The 27,175-nt window shown below is 38.0% G+C and overlaps 1 protein-coding gene across 1 annotated transcript in view; it reads right to left on the bottom strand.

Moving 5' to 3' along the window:
• The window catches only part of PRKD3 (protein kinase D3), a 90,855-nt gene that overhangs the window by 37,610 nt on the left and 26,070 nt on the right, over nucleotides 1-27,175 (bottom strand). Inside the window, exons 3-6 of the mRNA XM_055399374.2 lie at nucleotides 10,969-11,107; nucleotides 9,111-9,242; nucleotides 8,162-8,319; nucleotides 3,619-3,811 (exon numbers count right to left, since the gene is read on the bottom strand). Coding sequence (XP_055255349.2) covers nucleotides 3,619-3,811; nucleotides 8,162-8,319; nucleotides 9,111-9,242; nucleotides 10,969-11,107 — 622 coding nt within the window. The remainder of the gene's footprint in view (nucleotides 1-3,618; nucleotides 3,812-8,161; nucleotides 8,320-9,110; nucleotides 9,243-10,968; nucleotides 11,108-27,175) is intronic.

Raw genomic sequence — 27,175 nt, 5'->3', positions numbered from 1 at the left:
TATCAGGAATTAGTAAGAGCTTTCCCAGACAACTTTGTAAGAAAGGACTGAGCTTCTCACGCACAAGGTCCCCCACCTGTAGTATATAATGGCTCTCTTCAGCCTGCAAGAACCTCAGAGCTGATTGCACTGCAGATTAGTGTCAGTCAGGTCCAAGCTGTTCAATACTACTGTGTAACTCATGGTTCTCAAATTGTGGTCACCAGCCCTGGAGCATCAGCATCTTTTGAGATGCACAATTTTGGTTGGGTCCCACCCCTAACCTACTACGTCAGCAGCTCTGGGAGTGATGTTGAGAAATGGGTACTTTAATGACTTCTTTAGTTAACATTAAAACTGAAACCCACTGCTGTAACTACTGTCTAACACCACCTTCAAAATAATTCTACCAACAATAAATACCATGTACCAACTGTACATGGAACAATAGACCGGTTCCAAATAGGAAAAGGAGTAAGTCAAGGTTGTATATTGTCACCCTGCTTATTTAACTTATATGCAGAGCACATCATGAGAAACGCTGGGCTGGATGAAGCACAAGCTGGAATCAAGATTGCCGGGAAAAATATCAATAACCTCAGATATGCAGATGACACTACCCTTATGGCAGAAAGTGAAGAGGAACTAAGAAGCCTCTTGATGAAAGTGAAAGAGGAGAGTGAAAAGGTTGGCTTGAAGCTCAACATTCAGAAAACGAAGATCATGGCATCTGGTCCCATCACTTCATGGGAAATAGATGGGGAAACTGTGGAAACAGTGTCAGATTTTATTTTCTTGGGCTCCAAAATCACTGCGGATGCTGATTGCAGCCATGAAATTAAAAGACGCTTACTCCTTGGAAGGAAAGTTATGACCAACCTAGATAGCATATTAAAAAGCAGAGACATTACTTTGCCAACAAAGGTCCGTCTACTCAAGGCTATGGTTTTTCCCGTGGTCATGTATGGATGTGAGAGTTGGACTGTGAAGAAAGCTGATCGCCGAAGAATTGATGCTTTTGAACTGTGGTGTTGGAGAAGACTCTTGAGAGTCCCTTGGACTGCAAGGAGATCCAACCAGTCCATTCTAAAGGAGATTAATACTGGGTGTTCATTGGAAGGACTGATGCTAAAGCTGAAACTCCAATACTTTGGCCACCTCATGCGACGAGTTGACTCACTGGAAAAGACTCTGATGCTGGGAGGGATTGGGGGCAGGAGGAGAAGGGGACAACAGAGAGTGAGATGGCTGGATGGCATCACCGACTAGATGGACATGAGTCTGGGTGAACTCCAGGAGTTGGTGATGGACAGGGAGGCCTGGCATGCTGTGATTCATGGGGTCGCAAAGAGTCGGACACGACTGAGCGACTGAACTGAACTGAACAATAAATGGGTAAAAATAACTTCAAGTCTTGACTTAGAATAATTTTGTAACTTCTATAATTAAAGAAAACTCTTGGTATCTTGCCAATAGAGTACAGAAAGCTCATTATAAGAAAAAGCTCTATGAAATTAATAATTTGGTGGATGAGAAAACCTGCGTTATGTAATAACGTCTTCAAAAAGGTGAGGCCCTAAGAAAATTCACGTGATACTAGTATTATCACTGGCATACATTTAAATATTTGTTTTTTATCTCATGAGGTTTGCAAATTGTGAAAAAAACAAGGTTTCCCTTTCCCTCTGAAATGTAAAGCCAAATTTACCGCCCATATGCAGCAAGTATGTAGTTCTGATGACAGTCATTTATACTTCTCTATATTCATGCCCATATGTTTTATTAATTCATTTTTCCTTTTATCCTATATGTGCTTACATAAGCTGCCCTGAAATTTTAATATAACAAAGCAGAAAACAGATGAATGAATAAATTAATTGCTCTTAAAATTGTCTGTTTTTCTCAAATGATCCTACATAACTGTTTTGTTTTAACTATCTTTTTTCTTAGCTTCACAAGTGAATGAAAATGTCTATTTTACTTTTGAAGTAAAAATACAGGGCTTACTGAATTATATTATGACTTTTTGATACTTTCTGAACCAATATAAGCATAAAACATTATTCTTTTAGAGCTCTAAGAAGTTAAACTACTAAGCCAGTCATATAGTTGACTGATTTTATTTCAAAATTCATAATGTACATACATATTTTATTCAATCACTCTTTAAAAAGTACCATGCTTTTTTGCATGCGGTTTTAGAATGTTTCTGTTCTACTCAGCAGAACGGCATATTTACTACCTTTACTAAGATTATCTGCTGGCTAGAATTTGTACATCTGTTCTTAATGTTCTTTCCCAAAACATTCTTTAGTGGCTGCTTGCCAGTACACTTTACAGTTGATATTTAAAGTATTAATTTATATTTTAACTCATATTCAAAAGTAAGCTGTTGAAATAAAATTTCAACAATTAAGCTTGCCTGATGGTTATTAAATATTGGCAACAAATATACAATGTATTCTCTATTTGATATTCTCCTATGTAGCCATATATTGCTAAGAAAAGTTTTCTTATATACTTATAAATTAAATTTACACATAAATTATTTAATTCAACACTGTAAACAGGACTTACTGTTGCAAAGATCTCAAATCCAATGTTTTACCTAGATAAAACTAGGTAATTCAATTTCACAAATACTTTTACATAAAAAGTATGGTATCAAGAAGTAATGATACTGACAATAATCACATGAAAAATATGTACATAAGATTATAGACAGATTACTTATATCTTATCTTGGCTCAATGCCTAATAACACATTTAAAATCTCTGTTTTAGTTTTCACATAATTGTGCAGCACTGTTGAGAAGATGCGAAACAAAAAGATAAAAGCATCTTTTAAAAGCATTAAAACATGATATAACTACAGGAAACCACTGCTCTATCAAAAACCCAGTTCATTAGAGATGTTTTTGGAATTATCGGACAGTGTTTTGGGTTAGTATCCAAATATAGATGGTCCCCATTATAATTGCAGTGGCTTCTACTATTTCTGCCTGTTTCAGTGTGATTGTTTAGAATGACAATTTTGGTACAGCTCTCACAGGCACATAATTAAAGCAACAATAAAACTCTTGTAACATGTTGCTGTGTGTGTGTGTGTGTGTATGAATATTTAATAGAAAGTTCAGTTCAGTCGCTCAGTCGTGTCTGGCTCTTTGCGACCCCATGGACTGCAGCACGCCAGGCCTCCTGTCCATCACCAACTCCCAGAACTTGCTCACGCATGTCCATCGAGTTGGTGATTCCATTTCATGGAAAGAGGAGGGCATTATTTTATATTCTGGGTAGTGTCTGGCCCTGGAATTGGAAAGACATAAGCTCAAACATTAGCTTACATGCTCACTAACGGTTCCATATTGACAACTGTTAAGCAGCCACATCTCACAGATTCAAATTCTAGTTTTTCTGTTTACACTCTAATTTTTCTTTAGCGTAGCTCCTGGTACAGAATACACATGTTGCAGATACCAGTCATCGTCAATAGATACACATATATGCGTATTTCTTTTTTCTTTTTTAACTATGAGACCAATTTATTTGGTTAAGCCTTCTGAAGTAAAAGGTATTTTATGTTATATTTGCTAACAAAAACAAATATGAATTTTACTTCAGAAAATCATGCAATCCTACCTTTACACTGCATTCCCTGGCGAAAGAGGCCTTTCAGTAACCGCTTGCAGTACTGACATATCGTGGGGCGGGTGTATGAGTGAACAGCAAACGTGTGTGGGACTTTCACCCTGCACATGACCATCTTTTCCATCCAGATTGGGCGACCACTCCAAGAAGGAATTCTCTTACTAGGTTCTTGGTGAACATGTGACTAAAACATAAGTAATTTCCATAGTGTAAGTCAACATTAAACACAAAGTATTCAGATCAGGGTTTGACCACAGAAGTCATTTATTTCAAACACTAAAGCCACAAATAAAAAAATGTGGATCTCAGCAGTTTCCCTTGGAAGCTTAACTTACCAACCCTCGAATAAGAAAAGTGTAGAATTCTTTTGCTATTATTTATGCAAGGTATCTTCATCCTCACAGACATGTATCCACTGATTAACTATTATTTGCTAGGCACATATGATATTTCACAAATAAAAAACAAGACCTTAAAATTAGTTTATAACACGCTCAAATTCCTTACCAAGAAATTAATCATAGGAAAATTAAGTAAATTTAGAAGGGTTAATGCTGCTCATGTTGAGCTACCGAACACAACGTCTGAAAATATTTTAAAACAAGTCTTAGTTTTTAAAATCTATTTTGAGAAATACTAAAATAAGTATGTAAAAATCTTTCATTAATAATGGCAGATGCAAATTAAAACAACTTTACCCTTAGTAATAATGGTTTAAGAAGTTCCTTGCTATTTTAAGTATATTTCAGTTATTTCGTTTTTTTCAAAAAAAGAAAACCTTTTTGAGCAAAAAAATTAAAAAAGGTGCTGGTTAAGGATTTTTGTGTCATTTGAGGGATAAATGGATTTTTAAACTATGACCCTTTTTATGTATACAAAGGAAACGATCAATTTAATTCCAGGTCAGATCAATATAGCTCATCACATTCATTCAACATTCATTGACTGTCCTATACTATGTATTGGAAATATGAAAATGAATACAGTCCATACTCTCAAGGACAAAATCCAAACACCTAACTGCCTTTGAGATGCACCACAGATCTTGCTGTAGCTGCTTGCATCTTCACTGCCAGGACTGCCTTCTGTAATTAGTAATGTGGGTAACTCAGAACTGACTCACTGTACGTACATTGATATGTTCAACCAACAGAAGCCAAAAGACAGAAGTGCACAGGAGAAATGACAGGAGAAGAAAATAAAGGGCTTTTTTTCTGAAGGAAGGAGGAAGAAGGAAAAAAGAAAAGGACTGATCACTGGAGGAAAGCACTATAAAAACAACACAAATACAGCCTCTGCTGGACAGTTTTTCAATAACGTGTAGCCAGAAACATTCTAAAGCAAATTACGAAGCAATTTAAGAAAAGGACAAAAAGAATGTTAAAACCCAAACCAAACTTGCAGACTTCAGCTGTCTAAGGTGTCCTGCTCTAGTCTGGCCCACCCCTCCTCCACATACAGAGCACCGTCAGCAAAAGGAACACTGAATGATTCCTCAGAGCTGATAAAGCAGCCAGCAGGAACCAGAAACGGATGCCTTCAGCTTTTGCTGATCCCTGGGCCCCTAGTCTAGTGGTGACTCAACACTGTATTTCTCTTGCTCTGCTTCAACCACTTAGTCTGTGTTTCAAGCTTAAAACATACACATGGAAAGACTGACCTGAGTTATACCTGAGTCTTCTACTTAGCAGTACAGTGATTCTTAACCTTTTCCCCATCTCAACACCCTTAGGCAGACTGCAATCTAACCAATAACAGTGGTTTACCATCTACTGAGTGACGAGGGCAAGAAAGGTACAACAGACTTAATCAGAATTTGGAGGATGAAGAATGTTGGTAGAATTACCTAGAGCACTTGGCTAAAACAGGACCAGTGAGAGGAACCAGAATTGAGTGGAAGCTCTTTTCTTACATTGCTTTAATGGCCCTCTTTACAAATTACTTCTTAGCTTAAATTCTTCTTTCTTTCTTACTGATGTGTAGCCAGAAATTTTCTGAAAGTAATCTAATCATTTCCACATTATGTGTTTAAACTAATTCTGGCTGAATTGCTCATAAAAACTTCATAACAATATTGCCAACTCTCAATCATATAAAATAATAAAGGCAATATAAAAAATTTAAAGGGGGCAATTCCCCAATTACATATATTCGACTTTGGAACATTATTCAGTGAAAGAAACATCTCCCCTTTTAATGTGCACACTTAAGAATCAAGGATTTCTTTCTACCTTGATTCTGTACTGTTCCTGCAGAAATTTTCCCAAATGGGAAACGCCCTGGTGGCCCAGTGCTTAAGATTTTATGCTTTAACAGCCAAGGATGCAGGTTTGATCCCTGGTCAGGGAACTAAGATTCTACAAGTCATGCAGTGGGGCAGGAAAAAAAATTTTTTCTCCCAAATGCACTGAGATGAACATTAATCTCTCTCATCTCCAAACAGCCATCACTCAATATTGGTTTCTTTAAACTTGGTGGTTCCATTTTAACCAAATTCAATGAACAGTCTATTTTCTTCTGCCTCTCCACCTCTACTTGATTCCCTTTACACTGATTTCAGACACTGACAGAAACTGCCTTCTTACATAACAACTCCAGGTCAGATTCAAAGATTTCTATTCCCAGCTGGCCTTCTCTTATGTCAGTAGTCAGTGAAGTTTAATATTTTGACTCCTTAGAAACTTTTCTTCCTCATGCTTTATCTAAGAAATCAAGACAACAGCTACATGCCTGCCAGGACTGTGGTGAGGATTACACAAGAAAAGATAAGTAAAGCATCCCAGCACGAAGACTGGCACCTGACAACTTACGAGGCTCTTCCTGCACAGCCACTTAGAGCGAGTTCTTCTCTAAACCTGGTTCAGACTCAGGGTGCTCCCATCTCTTCACTGCTTCCTTTACTCCTTTAGATTGTCCTTTTTTACCACTCTTCCTTCCCTCTGATTTTCCTCCATGAGCTCTCAGCTCTTCTTACTGTATGCACCTTCACTTTTGAGACTGTATTCTTTACTACAGTTTCTACTTGTTCTAAAACACTCTGCACAATCCATCCAATTCAAACACGTCACTCTCCTTATACTTCTCTAAAGAATTTTCAACTTCCGGGTAAAATATAAATGAATAAATTAAAACTGAATACTTTATTCATCTGCTCGGTCCTGTTATTTACTAATTTTATAACACGCAGTGGGTATGGCTGACAAACCAATACCATTTGTGGGGTTCTTAAAACAACATAGGTTCATCCTACAGTCCCCAATTCGAGCCAAGTTTCCCTGTGTAGCTTGTGTGTAAAATGCATTAATTTTTCTATTATCAACCTTTCCCTAAACTTTCGCATATATTTATAATAACTCCTCATTCTCAGTTCTAATGCTATAGCACTCATCTTGTACTTTAAAAATGTCATAGTAGGGCTATGCAATATGGAAATGTGGGATTTTTGTGAAAGAATTTCAGAAGCTTCTATTTTAGTTCCTCAATTTAGCGAAATCTTGTGATGAAGCTGTCAAGACAGCAGTCCAATGGCTTGATTCTGCCATTAATATATAGAAGGCCAAAGGGCTTACAGAAATAACTAAATTAAGACTGTAATCTACAGATGAAGTCATTTAAAGTAGTACCAAATAAGTAAGGCAGTTATTTCTTTCTTCCCCAATCTACTACATTTACCCTTGAGGGGTACAATATATGAGGAAAAATAACTGATTTACACATAAGCAGGTCTGGGTTAAATTCTAATATTGCTTACTAATTTGTTCTGTGACTTCAGTCAAGTCACTTGATAATTCTGAGTGCCAGCTATCTCATGGTACACAGACCTCACTGGAATACTGTAAAGAATCAGTGATGTCACCCAAATATTCATTTATGACTGAGTGCCCACTAAAGTACAAGATATAGAGTTGTGCATGGTGAGGCAAAGAAAGACATGAATACTATCTTCTCTAAATAGACTAACTCCTTGAAGACAATCTAGTATACGAATGCTGTGATATTACACTAGAATGCTATACACACCATCAAGGAGGTTTGAAAAGTGGTATGGAATTCAGAAAAATAGCTTCCAGGTAAGGGGAATCAAGTAAGGTAGCTGTTGAGCTAGGTCTAGAAAAAGCATACAGGATAGATATCAACAAGAGCAAATGTGGGGGGGTGGGGAGAAAGGATGTGCTCAGGGAATGCTGAATGCTACAGATTGTTGGAAACGCAGAATATAGAGAGGTTTCCTTGAAGGGAGCGATTTAATTGGTTGTTGACTATTAAGCTGTAGTGAAGTGTGGAGAACAGGAGTCAGGATACTGGTCAGGAGACTGATCTCGTGGTTCAAGTGATAAGGTGATCTCAAAGTATACAACATGCAATTCATTGCTACTGGGAAGCCCTGTTTACAGTGATACATTTTAAGTTTCTTAACTGCAGGAATGCTATTGTTCTTTAGTATATAACTTATGATTTAGGATGATGTCATATATCCTATAGAAACATAGAGAGTAAATGGTAAAAATGCCCTCTATTATCTTAGAGTACATACCTCTTCAGTGGGAAGGGCTACGTAGTCAGTCTGCAGGGGTCTTGGAACTGAGAGGCCAGTTCCTGGCAGGGATACATTTGAGAGACGTCTCTTTCTTACACCACTACAGTTATTTGGAATCTTGAAGGCACATCGTTTATGATAATTTAATCCACAGCCTAAATATATTTTAAAAAGTTAAAAAAAATTTTTTTAACTTAACCATCTAAGTGCATAAATAAAAAAAAACAGGTGCTTCTTTTATTTTCTCAGGCAGCAGTAGCTATCCTAATGAAGAACCCAGATAACAAGCTAAGAAGAATAGGAAATGTGTAGAAAGGTTTATTTAGAAAGGTTAGGTTCACTAAAGCAGTGGTTTCTTCAAGTGTGCTCCCCTAGGCAGCACCCAAGAATTTGTTAGAAATCTAATAAATTACTGGGCTTCACCTCAGACCTATTGAATCAGAAACTTTGGGGATGGGGACTTGCAAAGTAATGTTTCAGCAAGTCCTCAAGGTGATTTTGATACATACTAAAGTTTGAGAACCACTGGCTTAAATAACTTCAGCAAACTGTGGACTATGACATGTGAAAATTACATGCAATTCAGATTTCAGTGCTCATAAATAATTTTACTGGAACACAGTATTCTCATAGTTTACCACCTGCCCATGGCTATTTTCATAATACAATGGCAAAGTTAAGCGACTGCAACTGAGACCACATGGCCAGCAAAACTCAAAATACCAGTATGTACCCTCTGGTCCTTTACAGAACAAGTTTACTGACTAATCAGATGTGCACCTGCATCCTACCCCCTGGCAATTCTAACACAGAACAACCAGACTGCTCTGCTTCTAAACCTTAGGTACTACCTAGTCACTGACCAATGATCTTATATTTTCATTGATGATTAAAGAACACAAATGTGAAAACTTATTTCAAATTATCAAAAATTTAGAACACATACCTTCACATTTCAGTCCCTGGCGTACCAGTCCCCAAAGCATCTCACCACAGTAATCACAGAAAGTAGGCGCTTTGTAAGAATGCACATAGAGAGTATGTGGACGAATCTGGAAGTCTTCTACTGTGGCCAAAGCTTTAAAAAGAAGAAAAATATTCAAATAAATCCTATACTTGCAGTTGTGATAAGATTAAGAACATCGATTATAGTCACTTATGTCAAAGTATACAGAATTTTTCTTTTTCTGAAACTTTCATCTTTCATCCATAAAAAATTATTTTAAGACTTTAATATCATGGTTTTCGAACTTTATTTTAGGAAGCTGACCAACTTAAAATAATTTGATCTCCAAAAGTATTCATTTTGACCTCCAAAAGCATTTTCTTGGAGTTAGATTGCAAATAACTGTCAGATTTATTTTAGCTAGTTAAAAACTATTTAACTTATAATGTACTGGGAAATAAAACACAAAATTTAAAAAAATTATAGAACTTAACATTAACTTATAGCAATGTTTCTGGGAGAAATGCACTCAGTCCTAATTTAGGATCCCAGGATACACTGTTCTCCAGAGTCCCAGAGGGTAAGAAAAAGACTCTTCTCCCCTCTGTGTGCAACTCAGCAGTAGCAGATGCATCCATCATCAGACATCCTTTCAACATCACCTGCAAGTCACTAATGGATATCCCTGTGGGCTGATGTAGAAAGAATAGATATGAGCATGACCACCAGGGAAGGCAGGGAGTGAAGCCCTCTACAGTGAAAAAGAAGACACGGACTGGGATGTGTACAGAATTTGGGGTTGCAGTGGAGAAGATAAACAGTGAGGATTAGAGACTAATAAGGAAAGGCGGTGATGAGAAAGGATCTCAAGACTGCAAAGATGAAACTAGCAAGAGGGAAAAAAATGGTGGCAGGGTGCTGGACTCTTAGCCTGGCCTTTCTTCCTTTTTCTCCCATCTCTTCATTTCTTTTTTCCCTCCTTCTGCGTCTCTCCCTCCCTCTTTTCTTTGCTGCCAAACACAAGTTCTACAGGCCTACTATTCACATTCTTTATTCCTTGACACTTCTCACTAGCTATCCTGCCCACCTGCTGTTGGATGAGGTAAGAAATAGCAGGGGCTAAGGAACAATGGATGGCAAGAATGGGTGAGAGGGGAAAGGAGAGAATGAGAAAATGTCCACGAAGAAAAAGAAGAGAAGGAGCATTGTTTAAGTCATGGAATCAACCAATATTGCAGTTTCCTCTTCCACATTTTCATTATTTCTTTTTTTTTCTTGATTTTCTTCTCCAAATCGTCACAGAAATGGGAAAACGAAACAGAATTTCAGTGTAATTAATTTCTTTGAGTCAAAAGGGGAATATAGTCCTCTTCCAATTCAACTGATAATTCCCTTAGCTTAGTAACACTTTAAATAATTCAGGGCTTATTTTCCTGGGGGCTTCCCTGGTGGCTCAGATGGTAAAGAGACTGCCTGCAATATGGGAGACCTGGGTTCGATCCCTGGGTTGGGAAGGTGCCCTGGAAAAGGAAATGGCAACCCACTCCAGTGTCTGAGCCTGGAGAATTCCACGGACAGAGGAGCCTGATGGGCTATGGTCCATGGGGTTGCAATGAGTTGGACACGACTGAGCGACTAACACTTTCTTTCTTATTTTCCTATTTTCTCATCTGTGATGTAACCTTCCTGAAAGTAAAAATCATACAATAACCTTATTATAGATGAGAGAAGTAAGCAACTATAGTATTTACGAAGTTTAATTGAATATAGCATTTAGCTGAAGTCCCCTCCTCCCCCCACACACAAAAAGGCTCTTTGCGGGGAGGGGAAAGGCAACAAAATAAAAGAAACTTCTTACCTGAAAGAACAACTTCTACTAGGTCTCCTTCATGTATTTCATCTGCTGAGGTAATGAGCTGCAGAATGTTTTCTGAGTTCATATCATGGCGAAAAAGAAGAATTTTGTCATACATGCCAAAGAATCCACACTCTGGAAACTGTAGGAAAACAGTCCTATATCAGTATGCTCATTTCGTAAGTAAAGGTCTTAATCTTATGACGGAATTTTAAATGTACTTTTTGTTGTTGTTGTTTTTCAGTTGCCAAGTCATGTCCAATTCTCTGCAACCCCATGGACTGCAGCATGCCAGGCTTTCCTGTCCCTCACTATCTCCTGGAGACACTATTTGCTAACAATTTTATTAATATCCAAAAAAGATCAACCATGTGCTCAAGCACCTTGGTTAATTCTCAAGTTCAAAAATATAAAAGTAAGCAATATAAATAATTACTGATATCTTAAACATCTATCTCTTAGAAGTACAGAATTTCTTTCCTCAGTTATTGATAAAGAATACAATCTTCAACTTAGTGCTATTGTTACAAAGACTGAGAGATGAGCAGTCTTTTCTGTCCTTTAGAACTGAGCGTCCCATCTAGTCAATTACCAGCCATATTGTTGTTGTTCAGTATGGACACATGTAGTTATTTAAATTTAAGCTAATTAAATAAAATTAAAAGCTGAGTTTCTCAGTCTAGCTATATTCCCTGTGCTCAAACATCTTGATGGTTTACCAAGTTTAATATCTTCTTTATGGAGTCAACTCACTGTATCCTCTAAATAAGATATCCTAACCTTGGATGATGTTTCCCTGTTCAGATCCAGTTGGTTTTGTAATGAGCAGTTTGATCATGTAACTAATCAGGCTTTCCTGTTTACCTTGTCCACTGAAAAAAGCCAAGCCAAACTTGTAGCCCACTTCTACATCAATTAAGGATCTTACGGCATATATTTTAGGTGCAGATACGAACCTAGTTCACCTCACTTTATGGCCTTAATTTTCCCATTAAAAATTCTTATATACATCTCTAAAAAGGTCTCAATTCTGGGGGAAAAAGTTAAATTTTTAGGAATTGAAAATGACTTAATTAGAAATTTTAAAGTTTACCTGCATTTTAAGAAACCTCAGTTAATAAAGTGTAGAAATATTTAGAATTTTTATACTACTATATCTCTTTTCAATATTTGAGTTACGGATATTTTTAAAACTTCATAACATGCTGTAAACAGATTTAACAGCATAAGAGTTTTCCATTGAAAAGACTAATACAGAATCAAAAATTATTTTCATTAAATTTTAACTTAAAATTTACTAAGTTTTATTTAATTATTAAATTAGAAAACATCTAGTGGAGAGTAAAACTTACTTGCAACTAAAATACAACCTTGCTGCTGCTGCTGCTAAGTCGCTTCAGTTGTGTCCGACTCTGAAAATACAACCTTAGCTGCAACAATTCTTACGAATTAATAACAAAAGGATTCCATATTTCATCCTTATAAAATCTCTAACAAAATATTTGTATGAATAAAACTCATTTTAAAAAGTCACAATTTTTTTTTAACATGTCTTCTAAGTGGACGGTCCTATGGTGTGTAAAGGTAGGAGTCAGTCCTTGCCTTCCAGGGGCTTACAATCTAGTAGAAAGAGAAATAAATACATAACATGTTAAGAGAAATGCCAAGAATGAAAAAACCCTAGAAGAGGGAATAAAAAAGACTATCACTTTCAGAGTGCTATTTGAGCAGAATCATAAAAAGAGAAGCAAGATTTCCATGGGCAGAAAGGGAAAATGACAGGGTCATCACTGAGAATGTGTCAGGTGAATGACAGAAGGGAAGTGGACTCTGACGACTGGAGAATGAGGTGGCGGTGGTGGGGGAGGGAGGGCAGGGATAGGAAAAAAGGCAAACATGTACACAGGAGCCCCAGACGGACCATACAAACAGAGAAACTCAGCACCAACAGGGCTGCGTTCTCAAGCTTTGCAACCTACAAACTATAGCACCTTAGATAAGCTGCTTAACCTCTCAAAGTTCAGTTTCTTGTCTATAAATTAGGAATAATAAGAGTATAAGCTTTTATTTTTTTTTGGTGCACCATATGGCGTGCAAGATCTTAGTTCCCAGGGATCGGACCTGTGCCTCTTGCAGTGGAAGCATGGAGTCTTAACCACCGGATCCGCAGGGAAGTCCCCACGAGTACTAGCTTTAAGTGGTTCTTGTCAAAATTAAATTATTTGATGACTATAAAACAGTCAGCACTGCGATCAAATAAACACTCGTGGTTCATATTATTCTATATCCAGAGTGGGAGAGACAAGGGGTTCCAGAGCAAGGCACAAACATGATCAATTTTAAAAGGATAATGCTGACAGCACTGAGTAGCTGGGACTGGAACAGGAAGAGACAGAGCAAGCTCCTAAGGAAGGCAGAAGCTATGGGTCAGGAGAGAGGTATCAGGGTCTGGATTACATAGAAGATATGAAGCAAGACAAGAAACACTTCCCCCTTGAAACTATGTTTGGTAAATTATATGGATCACTAATACTGTTTTGATCAAACCAGAAGTCCCCACAACTAAACACAGCGATGAGAGAGGAAAACATAAAAAATTAATGGCTTAGCAAAATTAAATGGCTTAGCAAGGAGTATTAAGAATATTTATTTAAGATATGCATTGTGTACCAAGCTGGAAAGCCATCAGTGACAATAAAGAACAAAGTAACTTTCTGGACTAGCAAATGTTTACAGACTATATTCATCTATATGGTTGAGAAGTTACAGAATACTCCAAGGGAAAGGAAATGTGATAACAAGTCTGTGAAAAAAAGGTTTTTTGCTATTCGTGATTATATAGGTGTATTTGGTAAGACATTTAGGAATTCTCTGAAAACAAGGGTCCTCACAATATGAAGTAACAGAAAATGTGGCCTGAAAAAAGAGCCAGAGAGAATATTAAATACTGCCACTGAATATCAGGAAACAGTGTTGCCCACCATTAAAAATATTATGAATCTTGAGGCATGAGTATTTCAAAGATAAACACTTAAAAAGTAGAAACAAGGAAATAAACCATAAACAGTCACTTAAAAACATCTAAACAATTGTAAGGAAAAATTCCATTTAAAAAAAACAAAAAAACTCTGTTAATAAGCTTTGAATATACAGACTGTTGATGATTTTTAAAAATTCAGAAATTGGTTTTCAAGCAGGAATGAATTTGTAACATCATGTCTCACCTTTGGTCACACACTGGAATCATCTGTGGAGCTTAAAACCATGTCTGCTATTTTCACCCTAAGCATCTTTATCACTGACTTCTTTGCAGCAAGCATTTTTGCCACATAACTTACTGCCCATAAGGCAATTTTGCTATCAAAGATAAAATAAATGGTTGACAGTTTGGTTTCAAAGTGTATTACCATTTCTTCTAGTTGGCACATTATCAACGGCTTTACTGAGCTGACAAATGAGTCAGACGCTTTACCGTCTGAGCCACCCAGGGAAGTCCTGACAAATGAGGATTTGCCCCAAAATGATTTGGCTTCTTATTTTGAAATACATTACACATCAGAGAAGAAAGAGGCTGAGGGCCTTAAAGGTGCAGAACTCATCCCACATTTCTCATAGAACTTTGGAATGTCTACCAACAGACACGTGACAGAAACAACAATGTAGAAGAAAGCTTTCACAACACAACACAAAGTTTAATTATAAACATGCGTACAGTATTTGGAAACTGACACCTCTCTTAATGAAGGAAGAAATTTGAGTGAAAAATAAGTGCAATGTGGAACGAGAAGAAAACTGAATAAGCAAAAAACCACATACAGTTGAACAATCTGTGGGCCAGGAGTGCCGATCCCCATGCAGTCAAAAACTTATGCGTAACTTGACAGCTGGCCTCTGAATCTGCAGTTCTGCACTGGCAGATTCAACTGACTGCAATCATGTAGTACCGTAGTATGTGTGAACAAAAAACTTGAATGTGACCAAAATGCCTGTGGCAAAGATATACACAGCAAAGATGCTTAGGGGAAAGTATCAAGAACATTTAAAACAAACAAAACACATGAAGATTATTCCTAGATTTATGGTTAAGCTCTAGGGAATAGGACATGGACACCTGATTTCAAAATTTACTTTTATATTATTCAGTGTATTCAATATGAAATATATATATATGCATGCGTGCGAGCATGCTAAGTCATTTCAGTTGTGTCTGACTCTTCGTGACCCTACAGATTATAGCCCACTAGGCTTCTGTGTCCATCGGATTCTCCAGACAAGAATACTGGAGTGGGTTGCTATGTCCTTCTCCAGGGGATCTTCCTGACCCAGGAATCAAACCCGAGTCTCTTTTATGTATCCTGCACTGGCATGTGGGTTCTTTACTGCTAAGTTCAGTTCAGTCTCTCAGCCATGTCCAACTCTTTGCGACCCCATGGACTGCAGCACACCAGGCCTCCCTGTCCATCACCAACTCCCGGAGTCTACTCAAACTCATGTCCATTGAGTCAGTGATGTCATCCAATCATCTCATCCTCTCTCGTCCCTTTCTCCTCCTGCCTTCAATCTTTCCCAGCATCAAGGTCTTTTCCAAGAGTTTCAGCATCAGTTCTTCCAATAAATATTCAGGACTGATTTCCTTTAGGATGGACTGGTTGGATATCCTCGCAGTCCAAGGGACTCTCAAGGGTCTTCTCCAACACCACAGTTCAAAAGCATCCATTCTTCGGCGCTCAGCTTTCTTTATAGTCTTTACTGCTAGCACAACTTATATATATAGCAATAAAGAACCCACCCAGGAAGCCCTATATATATACATATATATAAACACACACACACATACATGTATCAGTTCAGTTCAGTCACTCAGCTTTCTTTATAGTCCAACTCTCACATCCATACATGACTATTGGCAAAACCATAGCCTTGACTAGACGGACCCTTGTTGACAAAGTAATGTCTCTGCTTTTTAATATACTATCTAGGTTGGTCATAACTTTCCTTCCAAGGAGTAAGCGTCTTTTAATTTCATGGCTGCAATCAGCATCCGCCAGTGATTTTGGAGCCCAAAAAAAATAAAGTCAGCTACTGTTTCCCCATCTATTTCCCATGAAGCGATGGGACCGGATGCCATGATCTTAAGCTTTCTGAATGTTGAGCTTTAAGCCAACTTTTTCACTCTCCTCTTTCACTTTCATCAAGAGGCTCTTTAGTTCTTCACTTTCTGCCATAAGGGTGGCATCATCTGCATATCTGAGGTTATTGATATTTCTCCTGGCAATCTTGATTCCAGCTTGTGCTTCATCCAGCCCAGCATTTCTCATGATGTACTCTGCACAGAAGTTAAATAAGCAGGGTGACAATATACAGCCTTGACGTACTCCTTTTCCTATTTGGAACCAGTTTGTTGCTCCATGTCCAGTTCTAACTGTTGCTTCCTGACCTGCATACAGGTTTCTCAACAGGCAGCTCAGGTGGTCTGGTATTCCCATCTCTTTCAGAATGTTCCACAGTTTATTGTGATCCACAGTCAAAGGCTTTGGCATAGTCAATGAAGCAGAAATAGATGGTTTTCTGGAACTCTCTTGCTTTTTCCATGTTCCAGCAGATGTGGGCAATTTATCTCTGGTTCCTCTGCCTTTTCTAAAACCAGCTTGAACATCTGGAAGTTCATGGTTCACATATTGCTGAAGCCTGGCTTGGAGAATTTTGAGCATGACTTTACTAGCGTGTGAGATGAGTGCAATTGTGCGGTAGTTTGAGCATTCTTTGGCATTGCCTTTCTTTGGGACTGGGATGAAGACTGACCTTTTCCAGTCCTGTGGCCACTGCTGAGTGTTCCAAATTTGTTGGCATATTGAGTGCAGCATTTTCACAGCATATACATATATAGAGACATACATATATATATATATATACTTTTTAAAAATGGACTTTAAATAGTTTGACATAGAAAAATTAAGACAATAGCAGAGTGAGTTTCCTTATATCTATACCCATATACCTGATTCCCCTATTATTGACATTTTCACTGGTACATTTCTTACACTTAATGAACTAATATTGGTATATTATCATTAACTAAAGTTCACAGTTCATTCAGATTTCCCTAGTTTTTACCCAATGTCTTTTTCTTGTCCCAGGTTCCTGTTTAGGATACCATATTTTTTTCAATTGTCTGATCTTCTTAGGCCCTTTTTGGCTGTGCCAGTTCCTTAGACTTTGTAAAGTTTTGAAGACCTTGACTGTTTTAAGGAGTACTGTTTAGGGGTTTTCTCAGATGCCTCATTGTCAGAATTCTTCTCATTGTTAGACTGGAGTTATAAATCTTGGCAAAGAAGATGTCAGAGGTAAAGTGCCATACTCATCCTATCATATCAAGTGTACCTACCATCAACACGATCAACTACTGTTGATGGAGACCTTGATGATCTGACTGAGGTCATGTTTGTCAGGTTTCTCCACTGGAAAGTTATCCCCCTCTCCCACTGGTAACATACTCTTTGGAAGTAAGTTACTATGAGCAGCCTACGCTTAACACTTGTTAAGGAACGACAAATTATGTTCCCTGTCCTTCAAGGCAGAGAAGCTACATAAATTATTCAGAATTCTTCTGTAGGGGAGATTTTTCTATTTCCTACCAATTATTTATTCATCCAAATGTATTACATGTATCTCTTAGTATGGACTTAAGGATAATTACATACTTTGGGATATAATATATATTCTTTTAAAATACATTTCTTATTTCTTATGAAATTTATTTACATGGCTGAAAATTTTAAAAGTACAAGAGTGGAGTGCAAAATCTAAGCTCCAGTTGCCCAGTGCTCTCCACTATAGTCAACAACACAGCCAGTTTTCTCAATATGTTCCTTCTGAACATATTTTATACCTGGATAGTAGACATGGATATATCTTTTCCTCATTTTACACAAATGGAGGCAAACTATAAACAGTGTTCTGTACATTTTTCTCACTTAGCAACATATTTGAGAGATCATTTTATAACAATACACAAAAATGTTTTTATTTTTTTTTTTTACAGCTGCACAGTTTTATATTACCAATTCCCTACAGATGGAATATGGATTGAGGAGTAAAACTAAAGCTAAATAGTCTTGAGTTCACTTACAAAGTTGGCCATGTTACTTAACCTTGGTTTCGCCATTTGTAAAACAGTACCTACCTTGTAGGTTATCATGAAAATTAAGTGAATATATATAAAGAGCTTAGAGAACTCCTGATGTTTTGAATGCCATATGAATTGAAGCTACTGTTCCCAATCTTTTTTTATTACAAACAATACACAGTATATAATCTTGTATACACATTTTCCCCCCATCTTTTGAATATATGAGTAGGATAATTTCCTAGAAGTAGATCTGTCAGGTCAAAGAACATACACATTTAACATTTTTTGGACACTCCCCAAATGCTCTTTACAGAGGCTGTACCAATTATATTTCCAAAAGTAACGTATTAAGAATGCATGTTTTTTCCTTCATTTCTCTTTCTGTGGCTGTTCATTATGGTTTGTCTCGAGGCATTTTTAAACTTCCTCTTTGACTGCATCATAGATCCACTGTTTTTTTAGCAGCATGTTGTTTAGTTTACATGCAGTTGTTGAGATGGAGTGTGCATGTGGACAGATTTCCTCCAGTCTTATAAAACCACCAATCCTCCTGGATTAGAATCTCACCCTGAACATCTTCTTTAACCCTGGTGCTGCTAAGTCGCTTCAGTCGTGTCCGACTCTGTGCGACCCCATAGACGGCAGCCCACCAGGCTCCGCTGTCCCTGGGATTCTCCAGGCAAGAACACTGGAGTGGGTTGCCATTTCCTTCTCCTCTTTAACCCTAAGTACCTCCTAAATTTCCTATTTCCAAATATAATTACAGTAAGGGCTAGGGTTTCAACAGATGAATTGAGAAGAGAAGCACAATTCAGTCCATAACAAGTATACCATCAAACTTGCTGACTTTAGGTTAAAAAAAATGTATTTCAATGTAGTTTTAATTATAAGAAGCAAAGTTGAGCATTTTTTATATGTTTAAGAGATAGCTATATTTTCTGTAAATTGGCTATTCATTTTTGCCTGTTTCATGGATTCATAATCTTTACAACTTCAAATACAACCATCCCTTAGAATGTTTCTCATTGTGTGAGACATCCTTAATAAGACCCGAACAACGGACCAAAAAACACAAACAAAACCCCTATATATTTAGCAGTATATATGTTGAATTTCTCAATATGGTATGATGCCAATAAAACACCCTATACAGAAAAACAGAGCTTTTCCAAGATAATGGCTTCTTTTTCTCAGCCAGGCTCCACTATAATAAAGAAAAAAAGGATAACTTCCCCCCTTTCAATTGTATAATTTTTAAGAGGAATAAATATTCTAGCAAACTAATGAAAATCAATTATTGATTACATTGTGAATTTCCATTTTCAGTGGACTCCTTTCTATTACTCATTCCAGAATACAAGTATTATCTAATAAAATGGTACAATGCTTTCTAAGCATTCTTTTCTCACAAAGGGGCAGGGGGTGGGGTGGGAGCTACTTGTGACAGAGACCAAGATTAGAAAAGGAGAGGTGGTAATAAGCTTAGTGTGAAAGTGACAATCACTGAGTTGTGTCCAAGTCTTTGCAACCCCATGGACTATGTAGTCCATGGAATTCTCCAGGCCAGAATACTGGAGTGGGTAGCCTTTCCCTTCTCCAGAGGATTTTTACCCAGGGATCGAACCCAGGCAGATTGGAACGCTGGAGGCGGATTCTTTACCAGCTGAGCCCCAAGGGAAGCCCATAAGTAATTGTTCTCTAGGAGAGTAGTTCTTCAGTTCAGTTCAGTCGCTCAGTCGTGTCCGACTCTTTGCGACCCCATGAATCACAGCACGCCAGGCCTCCCTGTCCATCACCAACTCCCGGAGTTCACCCAAACTCATGTCCATCTAGTCGGTGATGCCATCCAGCCATCTCATTCTCTGTCGTCCCCTTCTCCTCCCGCCGCCAATCCCTCCCAGCATCAGAGTCTTTTCCAGTGAGTCAACTCGTCGCATGAGGTGGCCAAAGTATTGCAGTTTCAGCTTCAGCATCAGTCCTTCCAATGAACATCCAGGATTGATCTCCTTTAGAATGGACTGGCTGGATCTCCTTGCAGTCCAAGGGACTCTCAAGAGTCTTCTCCAACACCACAGTTCAAAAGCATCAATTCTTCAGTGCTCAGCTTTCTTCACAGTCCAACTCTCACATCCATACATGACCACGGGAAAAACCAAAGCCTTGACTAGATGGACCTCTGTTGGCAAAGTAATGTCTCTGCTTTTTAATATACTATCTAGGTTGGTCATAACTTTCCTTCCAAGGAGTAAGCATCTTTTAATTTCATGGCTGCAATCAGTTCTCAGCTGGGGTGATTTTGCGCTCCAGAAGATCTGGGGCATGTCTTGAGTGTCTCAAAAATGTCTTGAGACACTTTTGGTTGTTACAACTTGTGGTATTGGTACCTGGTGGGAACAGGCCAGGGATGCTAGCAAACATCCTACAATAAGCATTCCAACAAACAAAGAATTCTCTGGCTCAAAATGTCAACAGTGCTGAAGTTGAGAAATGCTGCTCTGAGGAATAAAGGAGTCAAGAAAATAGAGGGACTGGAACATGTGGAAGGAAGCTGACAACCTTCTGAAATCTAGACATGCTTTTATTTCCTTCCCTTGCCTACTTCAGCCTTGATTAAAAGAAGAAAGAGGAAATGAGAAAAACAGCAAAAGAGTTAGCAGGGTAGAAGCAAAAGGCCTTTATTTTGGCCTTTTCCCAAATCCCCACTCCCCCTTTTCTGGATTTGCTTTCTACAGCTGTCCCAATGACTTCCCTTGACTATGCAAAATGAATTCTGTTCTCAGTTCATGTGGGAAAGTAACAGAATTTCATAAAAAAGTTATCAAATTCTCACCCCTTATGCACTCACTTTGCCCACTTTAGACTCACCTGTCTTTGTTTCTGCATTAAAGATGGCTTCAGTAATAAAAATAAAACAGATCATCTTATCTTTCTATAACTATCCTGTGAAAGTAATTTTTTATGGTATTAACTTACACTTGTCTTAAGTAAAAAGTTTTAATACTTGCAAATAAAATTCCTTCAAGTCACACTATATTTTGGGAGTTATTTAATGTGACTAGTTTAAAGTTCGTATCATTAAAATTCTGTCAATAAAATGTTAGATGAAGGCTTCCCTGGTGGCTCAGTGGCAAAGAATCTGCCTGTCAAAGCAGGAGATGCAGGTTCGATCCCTGGTCCGGGAAGACCCCACATGCCATGGGAAACCAAACCTGTGCACCACAACTTCTGAGCCAGAGCCGCAACTACCAAAGGCTGTGTGCCAAAAGCCTGTGCTCTGCAACAAGAGAAACCACTGCAATGCGAAGCTCCTGCACCACAGCTGAAGATTAGCCCTTGCTCTCCCCGATTAGAGAAAAGCCCTCTCAGTAACGAAGACCCAACACAGCCAAAAATAAACAAAATTTGAAAAAAACCTGCCACTGTTTTCTATAACATTTCTGTGAACATTGTTTAAAAAAAAATGTTAGATGACATAAGAAGTTTTCAAGTTTCTATTTGGTCAAACACAATTTTTATACATTAACATAACAGCTTCAGAATTTAACATTACTTCAACATATAATTTATCACTATATACTTTAAAAAAGGAATATGAGTTTTAGTCTAACGGCAATGGAAACCGTTAATTGGAGAATTTTTAATGTACATTAAAAAAATTTTTTAAATGAAGTATAATGAATAAAGTACACGAATGTTAATTAGAAGATAGATAACTCTACACTCTCATGCCATGTAAGCACCACCCAGGTCAAGATTAATAGGACATTTCTAGCATCACAAGTTTTTTCATATTCACTTAATTTGAAAAGCTGAAATACTAAAGTCATTTGATGCCAAGTAAATCTTCACAGTAAGTCTTTCTAATAATAAACCAGATGATAATAAATAAGCTCCAAAAGGGCAAAGGCATTTTCTTTCCTATGTTCCCTACTGAATGCCCAACACCTAGAACTTAGTATCTAACAGGCACTTACTGAAAAAGACTGTTAACTGCTGAGCAAAGCTAAACTAATTTAACACTAAAATATTTCTCAGAAATAAATATAATTATTACTTTAACACCACTTTTTAGGAACCAATTTTATTGAAGTTCGAAGAATTTCAAGGACTCTGTTCCCATACACAGATAGAAGACACTAACAGTTGTGTCCGACTCTTTGGGACCCCGTGGACTATAGCCTGCTAGGCTCCTCTGTCCACAGGATTCTCCAGGCAAGAATACTGGAGTGGGTTGCCATTTCCTTCTCCAAGGGATCTTCCCAACCCAGGGTTCGAACCCAGGTTCTCCTGCATTGCAGGCAGACGCTTTAACCTCTGAGCCACCAGGGAAGCCCCAAAGTCTAGATGAGCCAACAAGAAAATTACTCAATGTGGACTCTGAATTTCATCATTAATCTCTAACAGAATGTTCTGAATATGGGATGCTAGAGGAGCTGCTTCAATTAATACCGCTTATCTTTGACACAAACCAGAACGATCTTTTTTCATTTTTTCTTTGTTTTTCAATTAGTTCTGATTATCTTTAATTCAACCTTTTTGGAACTTTCTATTCTAGCCAAGGTCTTAACCTGAATATCCAGCAAAATTAAAACAAAACAAAACCTTCTTTCAGTTTGAGCCTCCAGGTTAGTCAATAGTTGCCTGACAGACACTGTTTTGCCAAGATAAAAAAAAGTTGGGATAGGGTAAAAAGTAGGATGTCACCTAGCCATTGAACACAGCTGTAGTGAAAAGAATAGAGAGGGGATAAAAAGAGAATGACAACTGGTTTCTAGAACACAAAAGATACAGCTGGGGTTTTCGCTCTACTTTGGAAGGACCTGAAAATTACACCATGTCTGCAGAGACAATGTATTCAAAGAACAGACCAAAATCCTCCTAAATCAGAATACGAAAACAAAGAGCGTTCAGGTCTTGTGTCATGTAAATGGTCAAAACTAAAAACAAGTGTTTTAAATCAGTTAAAAGGAGACAGTCAGCTTTAGTTTGAATCATTTCAATTTCACTATAGCTTAAAATGATTTACTGTCTGCCAATTTCCTCTCTTACCCCAATTACATCTACTATCTTCATTCAACAAATTAACACAATAGCAGTAGTGTTATAATAGTATTTCTAAGCCTCTTGGCAATATGAAAGTTGGAAACTAGCATTTATTGAGTGTAATAGTTGCTAAATATCAAGCATTATATTATGCAAAGCACTTGATCTCATTTAATTTCCTCAGAATTCCTAAAACAAATAACCCCAGTCCTCTAATAAGATGAACATTTTGTCTCTATTTTTAATAGTTTCTCATATCAGTTCAGTTCAGTCGCTCAGTCGTGTCCGACTCTTTGTGACCCCATGAATCACAGCATGCTAGGCCTCCCTGTCCATCACCAATTCCCAGAGTTCACTGAAACTCATGTCCATCGAATCGGTGATGCCATCCAGCCATCTCATTCTCTGTCATCCCCTTCTCCTCCTGCCCCCAATCCTTCCCAGCATCAGAGTCTTTTCCAGTGAGTCAACTCGTCGCCATGAGGTGGCCAAAGTATTGGAGTTTCAGCTTTAGCATCAGTCCTTCCAGTGAACACCCAGGATTGATCTCCTTTAGAATGGACTGGTTGGATCTCCTTGCAGTACAAGGGACTCTCAAGAATCTTCTCCAACACCACAGTTCAAAAGCATCAATTCTTCGGAGATCAGCTTTCTTCACAGTCCAACTCTCACATCCATACATGACCACAGGAAAAACCATAGCCTTGACTAGACGGACCTTGGTTGGCAAAGTAATGTCTCTGCTTTTTAATATACTATCTAGGTTGGTCATAACTTTCCTTCCAAGGAGTAAGCATCTTTTAATTTCATGGCTGCAATCAGCATCCGCAGTGATTTTGGAGCCCCAAAAAATAAAGTCTGACACTGTTTCCACTGTTTCCCCATCTATTTCCCATGAAGTGATGGGACCAGATGCTATGATCTTTGTTTCTCATATGCTAAATACTAAATCAAAGGTTAGGAATAAAGCTAAGTTACTGTCATGGGTATAGCATGAATGCTATAAATGCTTTGGCATTTACTAAAATTTTAATAACACTACAGGATCAAAGATCTTTCCAGATTTAAAGAGATTTTTAAAACCAGGAGTATTACTATTTTGAGGGTACTAACCATGTGCCAGACGATGTATTAAGGGCTTTACATTAATTACATTTCAAAATGGAGGTAAGTATGATGACCCTTGCATTACAGATCAGGTTCAAAAGTCAAGTGACGGAAGAAAGGGTCTATAACCACAAAACACAAAAAAGCTGCAGAATCAAAATCTTCACTTGCATCTGTCTCTTTGATTTGAAAACACTGTTACCTCTTTCTTAGATTATTAAATCTTTTAAAAACACATGCCAATAACAAAAAATAATAGAACAGATTTTAAACACTAATGTAATTTTGACACGGGGAATCCATGCATGAATACTGTTTAAATGGGCAAAGCTTGCTCCCTCAGTTTTGATTTTCTCATTTGCAATCTGACTCTCTGGTAGTGGCCTCCTGGCAGAGATCTGATCAGCCAATTTCTGCTTGGCTCAATCCTAGTTCTAGCTACTGCTCAGCTCTGTCTGCCTTCTCCTGATTGCCAGTCCTACCAGTTCTTTGGATTTCATCAGTATAAAGAACACTCCCTTTAGCTTATAAACTCCCAGAAGGCAGAGATACTGTGAGTTGTTAAGTTTGCTTTATAAACCAATATGAAGATATAGATATCTAATACAAGGAGGTTAAAAACTTACTTCCTTTGTGTAATTATATCCATACTCATAATGGAAACTGTGTAGTATTTTTAAACACATTGAAGGCAAACTACAAATCCTACTTTAAAGCTCTCAAGCTACAATTCACATCTAGAAGACATGCATATTCACTAATTTACTAAGACCCTACAACAGTACTAACAGAAGTTTTTGATTTCTCCCAACTTCATAGATTTTATTTCTATAGATTTTAATTCCACGTTTTTCAACTTCAGCACTACTGGCATTTTGGACCAGACAGTTCTTGAGGGGATGGGTGGGGCAGCTCTCCCGAACACTGTAGCAGTATCCCTTCCCTCTACCCACTAAATACCAGTAGCACTTCCTTTCCCCTAACTGTGACAACAAAAACAAAACATTTCCAGACATTACCCAATGTTCCTGGGGGTGGGGGGTGTCAACCCACTTGAGAACCACTGGCTTAATTTAATTGTATACCTTAAAATTAGGTACTGGGGCTGTAGTATTTGCCAATAAAGTAGTCCCTGGTGTCTCAGTGGTAAAGAATCTGTCTGCAATTCAGGAAGCTCTCCTGGAGGAGGGCATGGTGACCCACTCTAGTATTCTTGCCTAGAAAATTCCATGGACACAAGAGCCTGGCAGGCTACCGTCCACAGGGTCGCAAAAGTAGGACACGACCAAAGCGACTATGGAGCAGCAACAGCAAGCTACGTTCTCACAAGGAACATGCAGTTCACTGGTGTTCTCAGAGTGAAAAACTTTGAGAATTTCAAGTACCTAGAAGAACCTGGCCTTTTACACAAACACAGAAAGACAGAGCTCCAGAAACTAAATATCTGACCACCTAATCAAGTGACAGCAGGTTGGGCAAAACTAAGGCACTGATACATCAAACAGCACAAAAAAGAACACTGGTGTGTGTTCACTCATTCCTTTCTCTCTGTGGTTCTAACAACTATATGCTGTTTCATCAGGGAAGTAATTTGCAGTATCATGTTTTCATTATTTGCAGTATCATGTTTTCAGCAGTAAACACAGGTACGATGTGTCTTTTAACAAATGTCTACTGAGTATAAGACCTCTGGGGAGACAGAAAGAGGAATAAGACAGAACCAACCTCAATGTAACGTTAAGTGTTGGAAGCACTTCAAATTTTCAAAAAAAGGAAGCTAACTTTTTGGCCAAAGTTAAAGACAACAACAACAACAAAAGAAACCCCACCCGCTCCACCCTCAGGATGTGTCATGAAACTGGAGTGAATTCAAAGAGTGACCACTTTTGGTCACATCCAAGTTTTAAGCAGAGCTCAACTATGAATGATTTGCTTTTTAAAGAGATACATTCTTCGGGGGAAAAAAAAATCTGTGTACGTGTTTTATACTATTTGTGTTAGTTAGAACTTGATCCAGTTTTTACCTTTTGCTTAGAATCATTGATTGATCTCTGCTTCTATGAGGTTTTACCATACCTCACCTGCAATGGAAATACCAATTTCACTTTCCCCCTAACTGAACACATAATACCTAACATTTATTTAGTACTACTATATTGAACATTTCCCACGTGCTTGTTTAATCAAATATCTTTGTGAGACATATTTTATATCAATTGACAAAATATTTAGAGATCAGTGTTTCTCTTACTAATATGCAAGCTCTTTACAGAATAAAGATATTAATCTTATGTAATATTTGGTGTAGTATCTCCCTAATCTTATTTTTGTTTTTATTATTCTTACATCTGCAAATATTACAATTTGGAATATTCAAATCTGCAAGCTATTCTTTTCCTTTGTTTCTTTTTACTGTTCTGAAACTGAGATATCTACTCCTAAGTTCGATAAATACTCAACTCCACTTTATTCTATTTTTCCTTTGATTTGAATTCTCATCAGTTCAGTTCAGTCGCTGAGTCGTGTCTGACTCTTTGTGACCCCATGGACTGCAGTACGCCAGGCCTCCCTATCCATCACCAACTCCCGGAGTTTACCCAAACTCATGTCCATTGAGTCGGTGATGCCATCCAACCATCTCATCCTCTGACCTCCCCTTCTCCTCCCGCCTTCAATATTTCCCAGCATCAGGGGCTTTTCCAATGAGTCAATTCTTCGCATCAGGTGGCCAAAGTATTGGAGTTTCAGCTTCAACATCAGTTCTTCCAATGAACACTCAGCACTTCTCCTTTAGGATGGACTGGTTGGATCTCCTTGCAGTCCAAGGGACTCTCAAGAGTCTTCTCCAACACCACAGTTCAAAAGCATCAATTCTTCGGTGCTCAGCTTTCTTTATTGTCCAACTCTCACATCCATACATGACTGCTGGAA

This window comes from Moschus berezovskii, chromosome 11 (assembly GCF_049115385.1).
Source record: "Moschus berezovskii isolate FMDL1 chromosome 11, NW_MosBer_1.0, whole genome shotgun sequence".
Lineage (NCBI taxonomy): Eukaryota > Metazoa > Chordata > Mammalia > Artiodactyla > Moschidae > Moschus > Moschus berezovskii.
Note: the sequence above shows the minus strand (reverse complement) of the source record. Positions and strands in the feature narration are given on the sequence as shown.